At 40.0% G+C, this 15,663-nt stretch overlaps 1 protein-coding gene across 3 annotated transcripts in view; it reads right to left on the bottom strand.

Annotated features, from left to right (window-relative positions):
• samd12 (sterile alpha motif domain containing 12) overlaps positions 1–15,663 on the bottom strand; it is a 107,570-nt gene that overhangs the window by 55,829 nt on the left and 36,078 nt on the right. For all 3 annotated transcript variants that reach the window (XM_028597832.1, XM_028597831.1, XM_028597830.1), the window contains exon 4: positions 8,783–8,923. In XM_028597832.1, coding sequence (XP_028453633.1) covers positions 8,783–8,923 — 141 coding nt within the window. The remainder of the gene's footprint in view (positions 1–8,782; positions 8,924–15,663) is intronic.

Here is a 15,663-nt window from a genome sequence, read left to right as displayed (position 1 = left end):
AACTGTACTTGGCAAGAGCTTTTCAATAAAAGAAAATCTTCCCATTGACTGTCAAAAACAAGGTTTTATTTTACATCATAAGACACTTTAAGGTTTTCAATACTGTTCTGGAATGAAAACCGTATAACTTTTGTTGACTGTCACAATAACGTGAGCAGGACGTGCTTTTTCCCTGATGACTTTAGGAAATTTGCCAACTTTTAAGATGTCACTTTGATGTAGGAATTGTAGTCAACCGAGAATACAAAGCTATTCTTTTTGGATTTCCTCAGAAATTGGAAAGTTAAGGTTGGAAAAACACATTTCACCACTGTTGAAAACAATTTAACATTTGAATATATTTTCAATTGATGTCATTTCATTTAGGAGAAAAAATGTTTTCACCTTCCAGCACTATGACATTTCTATATGTGTGCGTGGACCCAGCAGAGTTAAAGCTTTAGTGGGGTAACTTTTTAATATTAATGAATGTCCGTTACATTCAAGCCATTGCCAAATGACTTGCTAGAGACTCGTATACCCCCAAGGTGTTTCACCGAGCGGCACAGGAGGTCATTCCTACCGGTGGCCATCACATTTTTAACTCATCCCCACTCAAATAATAATAAGTATAATAAGAATAAGCAAGCTAAAATTTGCTTCAGTTTTTAAACACAAGCAGGCAAGTTAGGCTTTGTCATGATTACTTCAGTTTTCACTGATGTGTTTGCTTGGTACATTTATGAAACTTATTGTGTCAAGATACTACATGCAATCAATGTTAACAGCACTATTAATGTCCTGTGCAATTAGTGTCCAAATTTGTACTTGATTTATATAAGCATATATAATTTCGTCCTTAACTGGTCCGTATGCCTTATAACAAAATGATTGTTGGATTGTCGGACAGCGTCTGAAACCTCCTCCACCCCCACACCTTTGCAATTTCAGAATTGTGGAGGGTGCCTTGCAGTAACTATATGGAACTTTTAAATGTTTCTAAAAGTGTGTAATTTCTCATCTGATGATCATAAATAACCAACAAACGAGACTAACCGTGAAAAGAACGCTGTTTTATATAGTTTTTTCCCGCAAAGTCACAAAATTTATTTACGGCAGGTAGACGGCACTACAGAGCACACATTCTGACGTGTCACAGATTTCAGCGTAACACCGGAAAAGCCTGTGTTAGTGTATCCAGCCAGGTAAAGGGTAGCAGGAGATTTATATATAGGCCTAATTCTATTTTAACGGTGTTCTCAGTTAATTACTAATTACAATAACGTATTCTCTTATTGTAAATGAATGATTTTCTGTCTGAGCAAAACATTCATAGCAACTATGTGACCTCCCGGTAAAGCTAACTCAGTAATACAGCGCCGTAAAGAAAAGACCGTTACAACAGCAGGTGTGATAAAAACACTGCCGCTTTTGTCCAAAGCGGCCGCTAGAATCAACACAAACTGAAAGTTATATGTAGCCACTTCAAATATTTTTTGTAACTTCCCGAAAATGACAATTCGACAAGCATGCACATTTTAAGCAGTGATTGGGCTAATTGTGCGGATCTGAGAAAGGAACCAAGGTTTGACCTTCTTTATAAAGCTCTATAATGTCACTCTCCACACAGATACAGTACTTCTGTCACGACTAAGCAAGGGTGTAGTGGTGAAGGGAATGGTGGAGCTAAGTGCCCTTGCGTTGCACCCAGCACTGACTCCAAAGTGCCACTATCAGGTCATCCACTCAACAATTGAAGGCTGTTGTTTGGGTACCATTTCCCATTTGAAGTGCCTCAGCCCTCTGTTGACTGTAAGCAATAAGCGATGAGCCTCCACTCTCTGCCGTCCCCGTGGCAAAGAAAGAAAGAAAAAGAGGGAGAGAGGGAGAGAGAAAGAGAGAGAGAGAGAGAGAGAGAGAGAGAGAGAGAGAGAGAGAGAGAGAGAGAGAGAGAGAGAGAGAGAGGAAATCTAATTATTTCCCTCCCATGGCCCAGCAAGCCTTAAAGGTTAATCAGTGTCCGTCTAGCTAATTCTGTCTGGGTACACTGCAGTAATTACAACACCTCGCTCCCTCTCGCCTGCTCTCTCGCCTCTTCCTCCATTGTGTACCTTGCTTGCTCCAGCGCTCTCCTCTGTGCATTCTCTCATTATAGTTAGTGAATGTCTCTCTGTCTCCCAAACTCTATCGTGTTGGTCTCTCAATATAGACACCACCAGCACCCACCCCCTCCGCAACATGCTGGTTGAGAAGAGAAGCGTCTTTAGCCAAAGACTCGTATACCCCCAAGGTGTTTCACCGAGCGGCACAGGAGGTCATTCCTACCGGTAGCCATCAAACGTTTTAACTCATCCCCACTCTGTGTGTCGCAGAATGGACATCAGTGGACTGAGAGGCTGCTGAGGTCCTTCTGGGGGGTGATGCTTCGGTCGCGGAAGGCTTGTATCATGTGGACATTTGGAATTCCTCATGGGGGAGACAGAAACTAAGCTCTATAGCTTTAAGTTGAATGCTATTTTATAAACACATTATCAAGAACAAACGCAAAAAACAAATGTGTCCTTTCACCGTTACGTGAGTTGCTGTTGTGCAAATAAGCTAAAATTTGCTTCAGTTTTTAAAACACAAGCAGGCAAGTTAGGCTTTGTCATGATGACTTCAGTTTTGACTGATATGTTGTTATTTTGTCAAGATACTACGTGCAATCAATGTTAACAGCACTATTGATGTCATGTGCAATTAGTGTCCAAGTTTGTACTTGATTTATCTCAATCTTCTGGACAATTACATTCATTGTAACTCTGGCAATAAGCACCATTTTGCACAGCCAATGTGCACACTGTATTCATGCACATGTTTAAACGGTATACTTTTTCTTTTTACAGACATATTAGTACTTTTCCAAAACACTAATTGCATCATTACTACAGCATAGTCCTATTTGTTCAACACTTTGCTGAGGAGTTTTTCTTTTCAACATAAATACGGTTTTAACTCACCAATTAATTCCAGTCGCTAATACTTAGCGGTTTCTTTTTGATGGCTGTTAAGATACTGTCAATAAAACTGAACACGTCCTGCCCAGATGTTTCCCACTTAAAGCCTTCCAGTGGCTCAAACGGCATGAAAGTGTTTGGTTTAACTAACATCAATTGAAAAAAGCCACAAAGTTATGCTTTTCATTTGGTCTTTATTAATTCAGCCACTATTTGAGGATTTGCAGGATATATAAATATTTACACATATAACTTATATATAGATATTTCGTAGATACAGAGTTGCACTTCCATCAGTTCGCAGAGGGAGGAGGGTTACCTTTTCTCACCTCCTCTCTTTCTCACACTCCTCACTTTCCATTTTGTCCATCTTCTCACCGCCTCTCTCTCCTTTTCTTTCTCATCCTACCTTCTTGACACCCACTGTCTCCCTCTCTCCCCACGCTTCTCACCATTTCTCCTGCTTCTTTCTTTCTCTTCATCATCTCATCACCACTACCTGCCACCTTCTTACTTTATGTCTCGCTCTCTCGCTCTCTCTGGCTTGGCTTCCTGCTGGTTACAGCAGCATTTCCTTCTAGCAACACCTCGAGGAAGTGTGTCTTGGGCCTGGAAATACTCCACCATCTCTTCTTCTTCCAATTTCTCGCTCCCTGCCAAAAGCATCTCCAGAAGCGACGGCTTAGGAAACTTAAAATACTCCTGTTTCCTTCTCCTCCTTTTCTCACTGTACCACAATCTCACCATCACATGCATGACATTCAGTGATACAGTTGGTAAAGACAAGAAACTCCAAACAATGGATATTGTTGTTGACTAAGGAGTCAAGGAACGCAGGTTTAAAGTTCAAAAGGTTGGGTTTATTTCCCCCCAAACAAAGATTCACAAGTAAATAAGGCAAAGAGTTATAGGGCCCTTAAAAAGGTCAACAAAACATAACTCTACTGAAAAGTAAGGCTAACAAAATCAAGATGTTAACTTAAGTAACAGACTTTCCAAATGAGAGGTGAGGGACACTTACGGCGTTTTTCCATTACATGGTACCTGCTAAACTCGCCTCGACTCTACTCGACACACTGTGCGTCCGTTTTCCATTGCAGATTTTAGTACGGCCTCAGCGTGGCTGGTCGTCATATAGCGGCGCTGCAGTAAACTGCCGTGACCTAACGCGTCACACACACAGAACGACAAAGGTGTGTTGTTGTTGCCACAGCCAGAAGACACATTTTGTTTCCAATGAAGCTGGAGGCAGCAAAAAAAAACCACAGCTGGCTAAACTATTTAAAAATGGCGGGTTTGTTCAGGACACCCCCCTCTGTCACTTTCACATCACCTTTTGGTATCGCCTCAGCTTGCTTGGAACCTCAACCGAGGTGGTACCAGGTACTTTTTTTTGTAATGGAAAACCAAAAAAGGCGAGTAGAGTCGAGGCGAGTCGAGGAGGTACCATGTAATGGAAAAGCACCATTATATACAAACTGACCGAACCAATAAACACACAGAGGGGAGGACAACATGGATGTTAACTAAAACTTGCTGATCCCCCCCTGCTGTCAGATCCTTTGGAAAGGTCCAAGACTGGGGCCTCTGCATAAAATCAGGCTCCACCCTCTGCCCTATCTTTTTTTCTCCAAGAAGAGAACTTAAACCTTCACTTGCATGGCCGTGACCACCACAGATATAATTAAAAAAAAGAAAACCACCAATACCAATACAATTGTATTATATTTTTTATAATGTTTGTGTAATTCCTTGCAAGACCTTATCCTCAGCTCTATACCAATTTTGTATTACTTCCTGTGATGATTTCTAGGAGTTTTTACATAGTTCATGTCATGCAAAACAGCATGTACACCCAATTTTCTCAAACATTAAAAATAGATGCTCTTCATTCCTTCTCCTCCACATCTTCTCTTTTACATTTCCACATTTCCTACTTTCACCACTATTTCAGCCGTTTCTGTCCTTTTGTCGTTACTCCCCGAGGCCCAGGTGGGCTCTACTAACAGGCTGCTTCCTGCTAAGGCCAGCGGCCCATTGCTGCTGAGGCAAGGTGGGCTGTCGCTTCCCATACCATCAATACAGAGGAGAAAAAGAGTGGCGAAGATGAGACAGAGAGCACAAGGAGGAAAGGGATGGGAGGCTGAGCGTAGCCCTTAGCAAAGTGTCATTACTCAGCTAAACTCTCCCTTGCATTCTCTTTCTCTTTCTATTTTCCACTTGCTAGGGGACCAAAACAGTGGCGAGGGATAGAAGCTGCTTTATTACACTCCAAATGTTTTCCAAGAATATCGCAGAGTGACAAAGATCCCTAGAATCTGTTTCTCAGCCCCTGCAGTAAAGCCCTGCTTGAGAGTCTGTGGGCAGACGGGTGCTGATTAAAGTAGTAGTGGTGGTGGTGGTGCGCGGGCTGCTAGAATTGCTGAGGAAGAGACAAGGGAAGCTGAGAATCCTGGGGTGAGAGGAGAAAGCAAGGAGAGCGCCTGGCTGTTGTTTTGAAACATGCTACGGAGGATGCATTGTGCAAAGTGTGAAGTGTGTCGTGTAGACAGCAAAGAAATCAGGGTTAAAGTGAGAAATTGCAGGGTGCCACACTGCATATAGGATAAAGGAAGGGTGATGGTAGTCCTTTGTGTAATGGACAACACGCGTAATAATGAAATGCTAATTCTGTAAATGATATACAGCAAAGTTAATGAGGAAAGATGAATGTTGTTCGAGTCCATTATATGTTTTTGGTAAAAGGTCAAATTCAATAGAGCTAATAATGTAAATCAGTTTGATGATTATATTTTATCTTGCATGAATAAAAAGAAAAATGTATAATTTGTAATAATTATGGTTTGGATTTATACTTATTGACAGTGGAGGAAAGTAACAAAGTAACCTAAGTAACTACATTTACTCAAGTACAGCACTTAGGTACAGTTAGAGGTACTTGAGTATTTTCATTTTATGCTACTTTATACTTTGACTTTTAGTGGGAAATATTGCACTTTCTACTTCAATACATTCATTAAACAGGTAAAGTCACTAGTTACCTTTCAAATTAAGATATCACAAACAAAAAATATGATCCGTTTTTTTAAATATGATGCATCGTTACAGATCAACATAACAGTTTAAATTAAAACATTTCTACTAGGGCTGTCAAATGATAATTTTTTTCTTAATCGTGATTAATCGATGAATTTCTATAGTTAATCGTGATTAATCGCATGTTTTATCACATGATTATAATTATATTATTTTGCATTCCAGAACTGCTTTTAAGTACATATTAACAATGGAAAGCAATTATTACCAATGCATCTTGATTGGGAATCAAATGAATGCAAAGAACGTTACTTTATGAACTTGACTTTTAAGATTTGTTTTTTTTTTTACTTTACTTTATTTGCAATGGCCCATGTCTCTGCAACTTCGCTGAAGTGCTCGGCACATGTTTCAGCATAATGTCGTTCTTCTGTATGTCAAACCGTTAAGGCAAACAAGTGCAAAGTCCAACCAGTGTCAACATAGTGTGCAGTAACTCCTAAATAATTTTGATTACTCACTAATGTCCAGTGATCACCGGTTAATGAGACAGTGTTTGCACTTTGCAGCAGTTCCAGTTTGGCTGCTTTCTCCGTGGAGTACAGGCTGTGTATGCGTGCATGAAACTACTGTCCCCCTCGACGACAATGTATAAGACGGGTCAGAACATGCCAACCGTAGTACGTCTTTAAGACCAGAGTCTTCTACGATGCTGACAGGTCTGTAGTTAGTTGCCACCCATTTTGCAAGAGCGGTAGTAATTTTTGGGGATTTAGTTTCATCCACAGGTCGGCAAGTAGCACTCTCCAAAATAGTGCTTTGCCTGAGCCTGCTAGCATCAACCTGAGTCACGTTAACTGTACTACTATGCTTAGCTCATAGGTGGTAGCTCAAGCTTGACGTGCTTTGGTGATATTTTAATTCGGCTTTACACAATGTGCATATGGCTTTCGACTTGTCTACGAGCCGTCAGGGAGTTTTGGAAAATAAAAAGCGCCATTCAGTAGTGTATTGCTGCTGCATTTCTCCATCATGCCTGCAACCTGCATCAGCAGGATGTGTTCGGAGGAAGTATGGCAGTTTGATGATAAGTAAAGGTGTGGCAAAGGGTCAAAATAGTAGCCTAGCTAGATTCTAGTGATTTTAGAACAGCTAAGGGGCGTTGTTAGGCACAATTCGAAGCCGAGTGAAGTGTAAAATAAATGAATAAATGACAGCATGCGATTAATGTGATTTAAAAAAAATGTATGAGTTATGCTCAGCACTTAATTGCATCACTATAATGGGTAAGAAGTATTCAACACATTCTTCATATTCTAGAAATGTTATATTATTATTTTATTTGTCATATTATAGTTCTTATATAGTGGGTTTTTAATCAAATATAGCAATATCTTCCTCCCTGTCTATTTCACTGTTGAATATTTTTGCAAGGCTGTCTGGGAAATCTCATCTGTTACTGTACAAGAGAAGTGGTTTCAACCGTAAAACTGTAATACTTTTATTTTTTACAGGAAGTTCATTTCTTAAGAATGTCTTCTGAATTCTGAGAACTCTACATAACTTCAGCGCAAATCTTTCTCACAAGTTTGATAAACTGTTAATCTCTGCTTATGATTCAACTGACTGACTGCGTTTTCTTTTTTCGAGTATTATACATTGCTTGCAAAACTGCGAGGGTATTTGTTCTTCTGTCAGCGCGCCAGCACTGATTATCCTTGTGCTAGCGTTGGAGTGAAACAGCACCTACACCCTACACATATTGTTGAGATGAGTGTCTTGCATACAGTAGGTAGACTCAATGTGATGTCAAACAACTTTACTGCCCGAGTTATCACTTCCCAACCTGTGCAGGTAAGTAAAGTTGTTGATCATAGAGGTTCCCTGTGACGTTTTCAACCACTAGTTGCGTAATGGTAAAATGTTTTTTAATGAAGGCGCTAATACTGTACACACCTGTTTACATGTGTGTGACATGATACACAAGGCTGATTTCACATTATTCCATTGATGTGCGAAGAATTGCTGCAATGAGTCAACAAAGGCAAGCATGAAAAAGACAGACGGATTTAAACAATGTAGGTTTTAAATGTATTTCTTTAAATGCCAGCCCTGCAAATATTTTATGAGCAAAGAAATTTATTCAGCATATATATATATATATATATATATATATAAACACAGATTCATTTTCTGAAGCAGAACCTCGGATCGCAGCAATTCCACTGAGATGAATTGATTTCACTGCGAAATTTTAGCGTTTAAAATCCTGTTGTGTCCAGGCCTTAAAGCGGCACCAGGTAATTATGTAGCAGGATATCTCTAAATGACAGCAAGACATAACTGTGGACTTTAACATAGAGAAATCAGCATGTATTGACCGCTCTGCGATCACTTTATACCAGAAGATGCCAAAGACAAAATCTGTGTGTGACTCTTGTAGTTGCATAATCAATTCTGACTTATCACTTCCTGCGAGCTTTAAAACATGCAGTGATTGCCATGACTACAGATGGCATGCACATAAATGCTGCACAGTTAATGATTTGAATATTATCAGAATGTGAGAAGTCTGTGTCCTTGTGAGTAATTTCCCAGGAGGAATGGATACAGTATGTGCTCTAAAACCCTGTAGTATTTTGGAGCTTGTGTGTGCAAGTTATTATGCTGAATGAAACAAATAGCATTATCGTGAAACTTGTACAGTGTATTTTTATAGATTTTATGGACTGAGTTTCAAAAGAGTGAAAATGAGTGCTTGAAAAGTCTACCTTGTGTGAGAAGTTGAAGGGTCCTGACTTCCTCCCGGACGCGAAGCTGCAGGACCTGCTGCAGGATGTGCTGCCTCTGGGCTTCCTGCATGATACCCATTCTTTCCAGCTTTCTGTCTGTCAGTCTCATCAGAGCCCGCCCTAAGCACAACAAAATAAATAAAAGTTAACGGACAGAAGGAGCAGGAAGCCAGTGGTAATTCAATATGCACAGCTGGAGACACTGTAAAAGGTTCCAGATAAAGCATTTATGTCAGTGGAAGAACAGAGTGAGGAAACACACAAACAATTGTGGTCAGCGATTACAGCCGCACTAATTGTGCATTGTATGTTGATAAGAGGGCTTGCAACATGTTACTTGCATAAAAACTAATTGTTTTTAAGAACCATTTCCTATTATGAGAATGGCAATTAGTCTTAAGCCCAGCACAACTCAATGTGAAGCCCATTCTTATAAACGCAGCACGCTTTACATAAATATCAATACTGTATGTCCTTTGGCAAGAATCCCTCACATATCCTTTCTTAATTGCAAATCCTTGTATAAAATCCATAATTTAATCACCCAATCAGTGTCGAAGAGGGGGATTTGGGCTGCTGTAAAACCGAGTAGAGTATGGCGTAATTATTAACGCTTGTTACGAGTGCCTTTGTAACATGTGGGATGGTAAGCAGATAGGATGATAATTCAGGGTAAGTATAGGCGTTAGGTTGGACCCCCCGACAGCTCCCTTTGTTCCTTTGCCCTGATGACTCCCTGGGCTAGAAAACTGGCTCCGATTGGTTGACTGCTGAAGGGAAAGGCTACTCCTGATAGCCTCACATTCTTCTTCTCCCTCATTTTATCTCTCCTCTTTTCATCAGCTCTATTTCTATTAATGGTGAGATCAAATTTAAAGCTTCATTCATTTCTGATGCAACATTTACCATTTTAAATTGGTGTTCTTGCTATTATTCAGTGACCCTTTAAAAAAAAAAAAAGAAAAGAAAAAGAAAAGCAGAGAGAAGAGACTATAATTTCATGTCTCTTAACTTGTTTGGACGATCTATTGTAGAAGGTTAGAGCATGCCGAGCCCCACGCTACCACTTTGCACCACAGCACAATAGCGAGTTGGGGAAACTAAGTACCCTTAAGTGTTAGCGCTATAACTTTGACTGTGTTAGGCCAATTTTCTCCCGCCTTTACAAAAGCAGCTCTTTGCTCAGCGCTACAGCCAGAATGGGGTAAAATGTCAAACACAGTTAAGATGCTTCAATGTAAAATGGCGCTGATAATACCCATTACATGAACACTGGGGAGCAAAGTAGAGTCATAAAGACTCAGAAGTGATAGGAGCATACTAAATGCGAAGATAGAAAAGAAAAAGATTAGTGAGGTTGAAAAGTTGGGGAGAAGATGGGGAAGTACAAATTGACAAAGAAAAACCGACGTGCACAATCGGTTATGAGTTTATAAATATTGACCAACCATCACTTGGCACCTCATCCTGTAACCAAAGATAGATTGGCATGGCAACAGAGGTTCACTTTTTCTCTGCTTCAGTAATGTCTATCTTAAATAACGGCAGATACAAGAGATAGAACACAGCTTTCTGGCCAGGACATACACAGATGGTTCACAGTACACTGCATTGCTAATCTTTGGTATTACAGAAAACAAAAACAAACTTTCTTTTTACTTCAGACCTCAATAAAACCACAAATGTAAGAGTACTGAAGTGATAATAACCCTTCACTTTGAAATAACCTGAGCTTGCACATTAAGTTGACAAAATCAAACCAATAGCAACCATACTGGGTGGCGCTAAGCCCTGGTTGCAGCCACGGGGCACTTGCAAAATAAATAGCAGAGATAGCAGAAGGGGAGGGACAACCGGCATTAGAGACACGCCAAATGTCATTGGCTTTAGCAATGTACATCCGGGAGCCAGATGAGAAGGAGCAATCCCGGAAGTGGAACGTAAAGGATATATACTATAGGGTTAATGAAACCTAGTTCCAGTTAAGACTTAGAATTGGTCATTAAACGTATTTAGCATGAATATTTTATTCACCAAATGTCTTTTCCTGTGGACATTTTAATACGTCAGACCTGATTTCACTAAAAGCTTAAAACAAGAAGTGTATTAATGTGGGCTGGTAGAGTACAGCGGATGACTGGAATATAAGAAGCTCGCCAAAGACAGCAAACAAACTGCCAGTTCCGCGCTGTGGGTGCCAAGACAACGCTCCTTCCAGACGGCAAGGCAGTATCAGCAGGGTGGAACAGCTTCTGAAAGGAGTCCAAGCTTTCACTTTCTTGCCCTGCAGTTCTGAGCCATTGGCTTCGACAATCCCACCAAGCATCAGCTGGGAATTTTTCAAACCACAATTAATACACTGAGCAGTGTAGCATGGCAATGAGGAGGAGGAGAAGGAGGAGGAAGAGGAAATTGGTCAAGAGGAAATTAATGAGGTAAGAGAGGGAGAGATACTTGAAGAAAATTTAAATGTCTGGAAGTGACAGAAAATTAGCGAATCAGCTATAAAAAGCATCACAAATGACAAAAGAAACAAAATATGTCAGCTTGCCGCATGGTTAGTTGTGCAAGATTACAGCACAATGATAGAGCGCGGGCCTCAAGTCATTTTGCGGGTCAACACAAGAAGATGATGGCAAAACAGGACATGGCAGAAAATCATTAACTCTTGACCCAAAACATATATTTCACACATTCACACTGTGACACTGTTGCACACTCCTCGCTTAACAGCAGGGAAGTTAAGGCAGGCCTCTATAAACGTGTTAAATCACTGCAATGTGCACTTGACTTTTTTTTTTTACTCCATCCACTTACTCTCTGGTCTTGTCATTGCAGCTTCTTTTCTTTTTTCCTTTTATTTACGACAGAGAATTGATTGGATTCAAATTTCTCTCTCCTCTCCGACACCTGACAGAAACTCGTCTCTTGTCTTCTCTCCCACTTTTTCCAATGCTGTGCAAGTTTGGAGCAAATCTTTTAGATTTGGGCAAAATAAAATGTGCAACCCATGTTCAAATACTGTACTATATGTGACAAGATTACATAATTTCCTTGCTCCTACCATAATTAAAGGATAACCAACTGATTTTATTAATAAAAAAAAAAGGCAAAACAAAAATGTTTAAGGAAGCTTATAAGTTTAAGGATTGACAATTATCTTATTGGGTCAGTTATAACATTTGCTACGATCTGTTGGTTTAGTGATTTCAGTCTGAAAAGCAAAAACCTTCTGGGGATAATTATGAATGTGCGTCACAAAGTCACTGGTGTCAATTTAAATGAGCTTTGCCTCTAAAGCTCAGTTCATCTTACTGGACTCCGAGTACCCTCTAAAATTCCCTTGTTAAATTTGCTTCCATCAGGGCAGAGGTTTACCAGATGTGGCATGTTGAATAAGTGGTATTTGGCCTTTTACCAGCTGTGTATGCATCAAGGTGTGCCCCCTCCCTTTAGTATTTATTATTGACTGCCGTCTGGACTTACATTGTCCCTGTGGGCACATCAAACCTTTATTCTAATCTACTGTACTGTACTCTACAGTACTTATTAATTGAACACTGGTAGCTCTAATATATTATGGCATTTCATTGTTTCTATGATTACATTTGTGTTTTTTAAATTAATTAATTAATTAATTAATTAATTATCGCTTCTGATTAATGTATATATTGTGTTTTTGATGAGGCTGTGGTGATAAAAAGGGCTCTTTTTATTATTTATTTTGCTGGCTTTCTGGTGGAGTGGCAGCCTGTAACTCTAAGTGGCAGAATTAGATGCATCCAATGTCAGCTTGTATTAGGAAAATCTGTTTCCATCAGTTTTAATCACATATTCTCTTAAATTGAAAATGTGCATAAAAACAAACTAATCTACATACACATAAGAGGGTGAGTGGAGCCAAACTCACAGGGAGATGACTTTCTGCTATTACTTAACCTCTCGTTGGGGGTGGCAGTAGCTCAGTCAGTAGGGAGTTGGGTTAGGAACCAAAGGGTCGCGTTTTGGTGGCTGGAGAGGTGCCAGTTCACCTCAAGGCACCGAACCCCCAACTGCTCGGTGCGCCTTTCCATGGGCAGCCCCCTCACTCTGACATCTCTCTATTAGTGCATGTATAGGTACTGAGCATGTGTGTGTAATTCAGGCCTATGTGTAATAACAACAGAGTGAAAAACATTGTAATTTTCCCTTGTGGGATTAATAAAGTATAAATAATAATAATAATAATAATAATAATAATAATTATGTCTCTCCTCCTTCAACCTATTTCCTTGATTCTGGTGGTTACCTGTAGCACATTGCTCAGCGATTCACATCTAAGAAATCTGTATTTTATTAGACACAAACTATATTGTAACACTGCTTAAAAATACTATCAGCTGTATTGTTGGCTACTGAATGTCTATTTACAACCAAGCCAAATATGTGCACGCATGTATACACACATACTTTACAGAAACTCACAAACACATTGTCCCTGGGAGTTAGATTAATGAGTGGTGTCTGAGCAGCAGTGCTGAAGCAGATTAATCTACAACTATAGCCTGGCACAGTCAACCCCGGCTTTGATGAATGGGAGCTTAAAGTGCATCTGTAGAAACAAACACACACACAAACGCACATACAGACCCATCAGATATAAAAGTATGCGCAAACTGGGAAATATATACTGGGTCACATATACACAAACCGATACTAATCCTGCACTTGATTTTGAAATTCTACACTAATTATGGCTGTGTGTGGGCCGGCCACAGGTAAGGACAAGAGTACAAAGGCAGCAAATGAACCCTCCTCTCATTCCAACTTCAAAAATCACACTCTTCAGCCTCAACATGTTTTAGCAGCTGTGCTTGAAGCCGTTGATACGTTTCAAGAATGAATTCTACAACCACTTCTCCTCAGGTAAATCTTTCAAACGAGTCACACTTATTTCTCAAATCTCCCACGCAGCTGTGTGCCCATATGTGTGTCCTCTGGGAATGAATGTCACTGAGCTGCATCTGGCGAACTGCACTCCAAACCTGCACTACACTCCATCAAGAACAGAATAACAAGTGGCGTGATTGTTGAGTGCTGGCTAGTAAGTATACTTCCTGCTGCCTTATGCCATAGGATCCCCCTCAAGAATAAAAGTGGGATAACAACTTTGGATTCAACAGCTTTGGATTCAACAAGCTGATGATAGCAAAACATAGACTGTGGCAGTCCTGGGCAGACTCTTCACTGGTATTCACTATGGAGCAGCTTGTAGTCCTTTATGTAAATGGTGACTGATTGCCTCAGTAACAGAGTTGCTTGTAGCCCTGCAGCTAAAAGGCTACTGAGCCACTGAGCACCTGTGATCCAATCCAATCCTAATGCTATTCCTGGCTGTAGAGGAGGCCAGTTATGATCCTAGAGACAGCAGCGTTCAGTATTAGTAGTGAAACTATAGTCCAGCCAGTCAGAGAGGAAGACAGAAACACACAAACACAAACACACACAGATAATAAGGGACCTCAGTCCTCCAGTTGTCACAGCAGCAGAAGCCTCATGATGATTTCACCGCTACTGATCTATTTCAATTGGTGGAGCATTATACTGCACCTCAGTTAGCGACAGCTAACAACCTGCAGACAGCTCACTGGGACTGTGGAGTCTTAGTGAATTTACTGTAAGGTTGACTGTGGAGCTAACTAGCTGTCCTGAGTTAAACTGATCACCCTGAATTTCTGTGGTCATTATGTTAGGACTGCTAGCTGTGATTTCAGAGCCTTAACATCCTGTACACACACTTGTTGTGTGCCACAGACTTTCTGGTGACTCAATAACTTAACATAACATGGCCCTCACTAGTGAAGTAAGTATGGCTGGGAGAGCATTCAATATCAATATTCAATTGTCAGCAGAATTATATTTGGGATGATATGATATCTGTAAAATCCTTTGATTGATGGATTTCTCTACTGTGCTTATATTTCCTTTAATGAAATTGGGGGTAATACTTTGAATAAAAAAAAAAAAAATCTATATCCAATTTTATTGTTTTATTTTATTTGTTTTATTCCTTTTTATTGTGTTTTTAAATGCTTTTGAAATGCCTTTCTTGGCCTTACGTAAGGCACTTGCCTCAGAACTGGAAAGGTGCTATACAAATACAGTTGCCTTGTCTTATATATTTCTAAGCAAGTTGTAAGAAAAACTAAAACAAATGTTATTTAAAAGTTATTCTTTGTATGTCTTATGTAATATACAACAGTGGAACACAATTCATTTCAGTCAGACTATTTATGATGTTGCATACATTAGCCATATCATGATGCCTGTTAATATTGGAACATATCCTTGTGAAAGGGACCCTCCAGCAATGAAGTATTGCACTTTAATTGAAGGACTTGAAAAAGACAAAAGAGAATGGGTCAAGCTCCAAAAAGCCAGTATATTTTGTTAGACCCTCCCTGCCTGCAAAATGCCAATCATTAAAACTCCACATCTGCAGTTTGTAACCACACCCATCTTCAAACTCAGCCTTCCTTTTGATCTCAACTACACACCTGTAAAGTTACGTGACTGCATCTTGCACGGCGTACATATAAACACCTGGCCAAAGTACTCAAAACCGCCTCTGTGGTAGTTCCCGCTACATTAGGACCACATTTTACCATGATGAGACACACACAGACTCACAAGGTGAAAAGAGTACCAGTGTCGCTGGTAAATATATCGTATTTATCTATAAGCTTATAATAAAACACATACAGCTAGAGATTTGGATACAGATAATTGTCGGGCAGGTAGCCATACTGTATGCTTTGAAAGATACACCAAGCCTAATTTACACTTCCTGTTGGGTAACAAGCAGCAACAGCACCAAAACG

The sequence above is a fragment of the Perca flavescens genome, chromosome 14, assembly GCF_004354835.1.
Source record: "Perca flavescens isolate YP-PL-M2 chromosome 14, PFLA_1.0, whole genome shotgun sequence".
In the NCBI taxonomy this organism is placed as follows: Eukaryota; Metazoa; Chordata; class Actinopteri; order Perciformes; family Percidae; genus Perca; species Perca flavescens.
The sequence above is the reverse complement of the archived record's forward strand: the minus strand, read 5'-3'. Positions and strand labels throughout refer to the sequence as shown.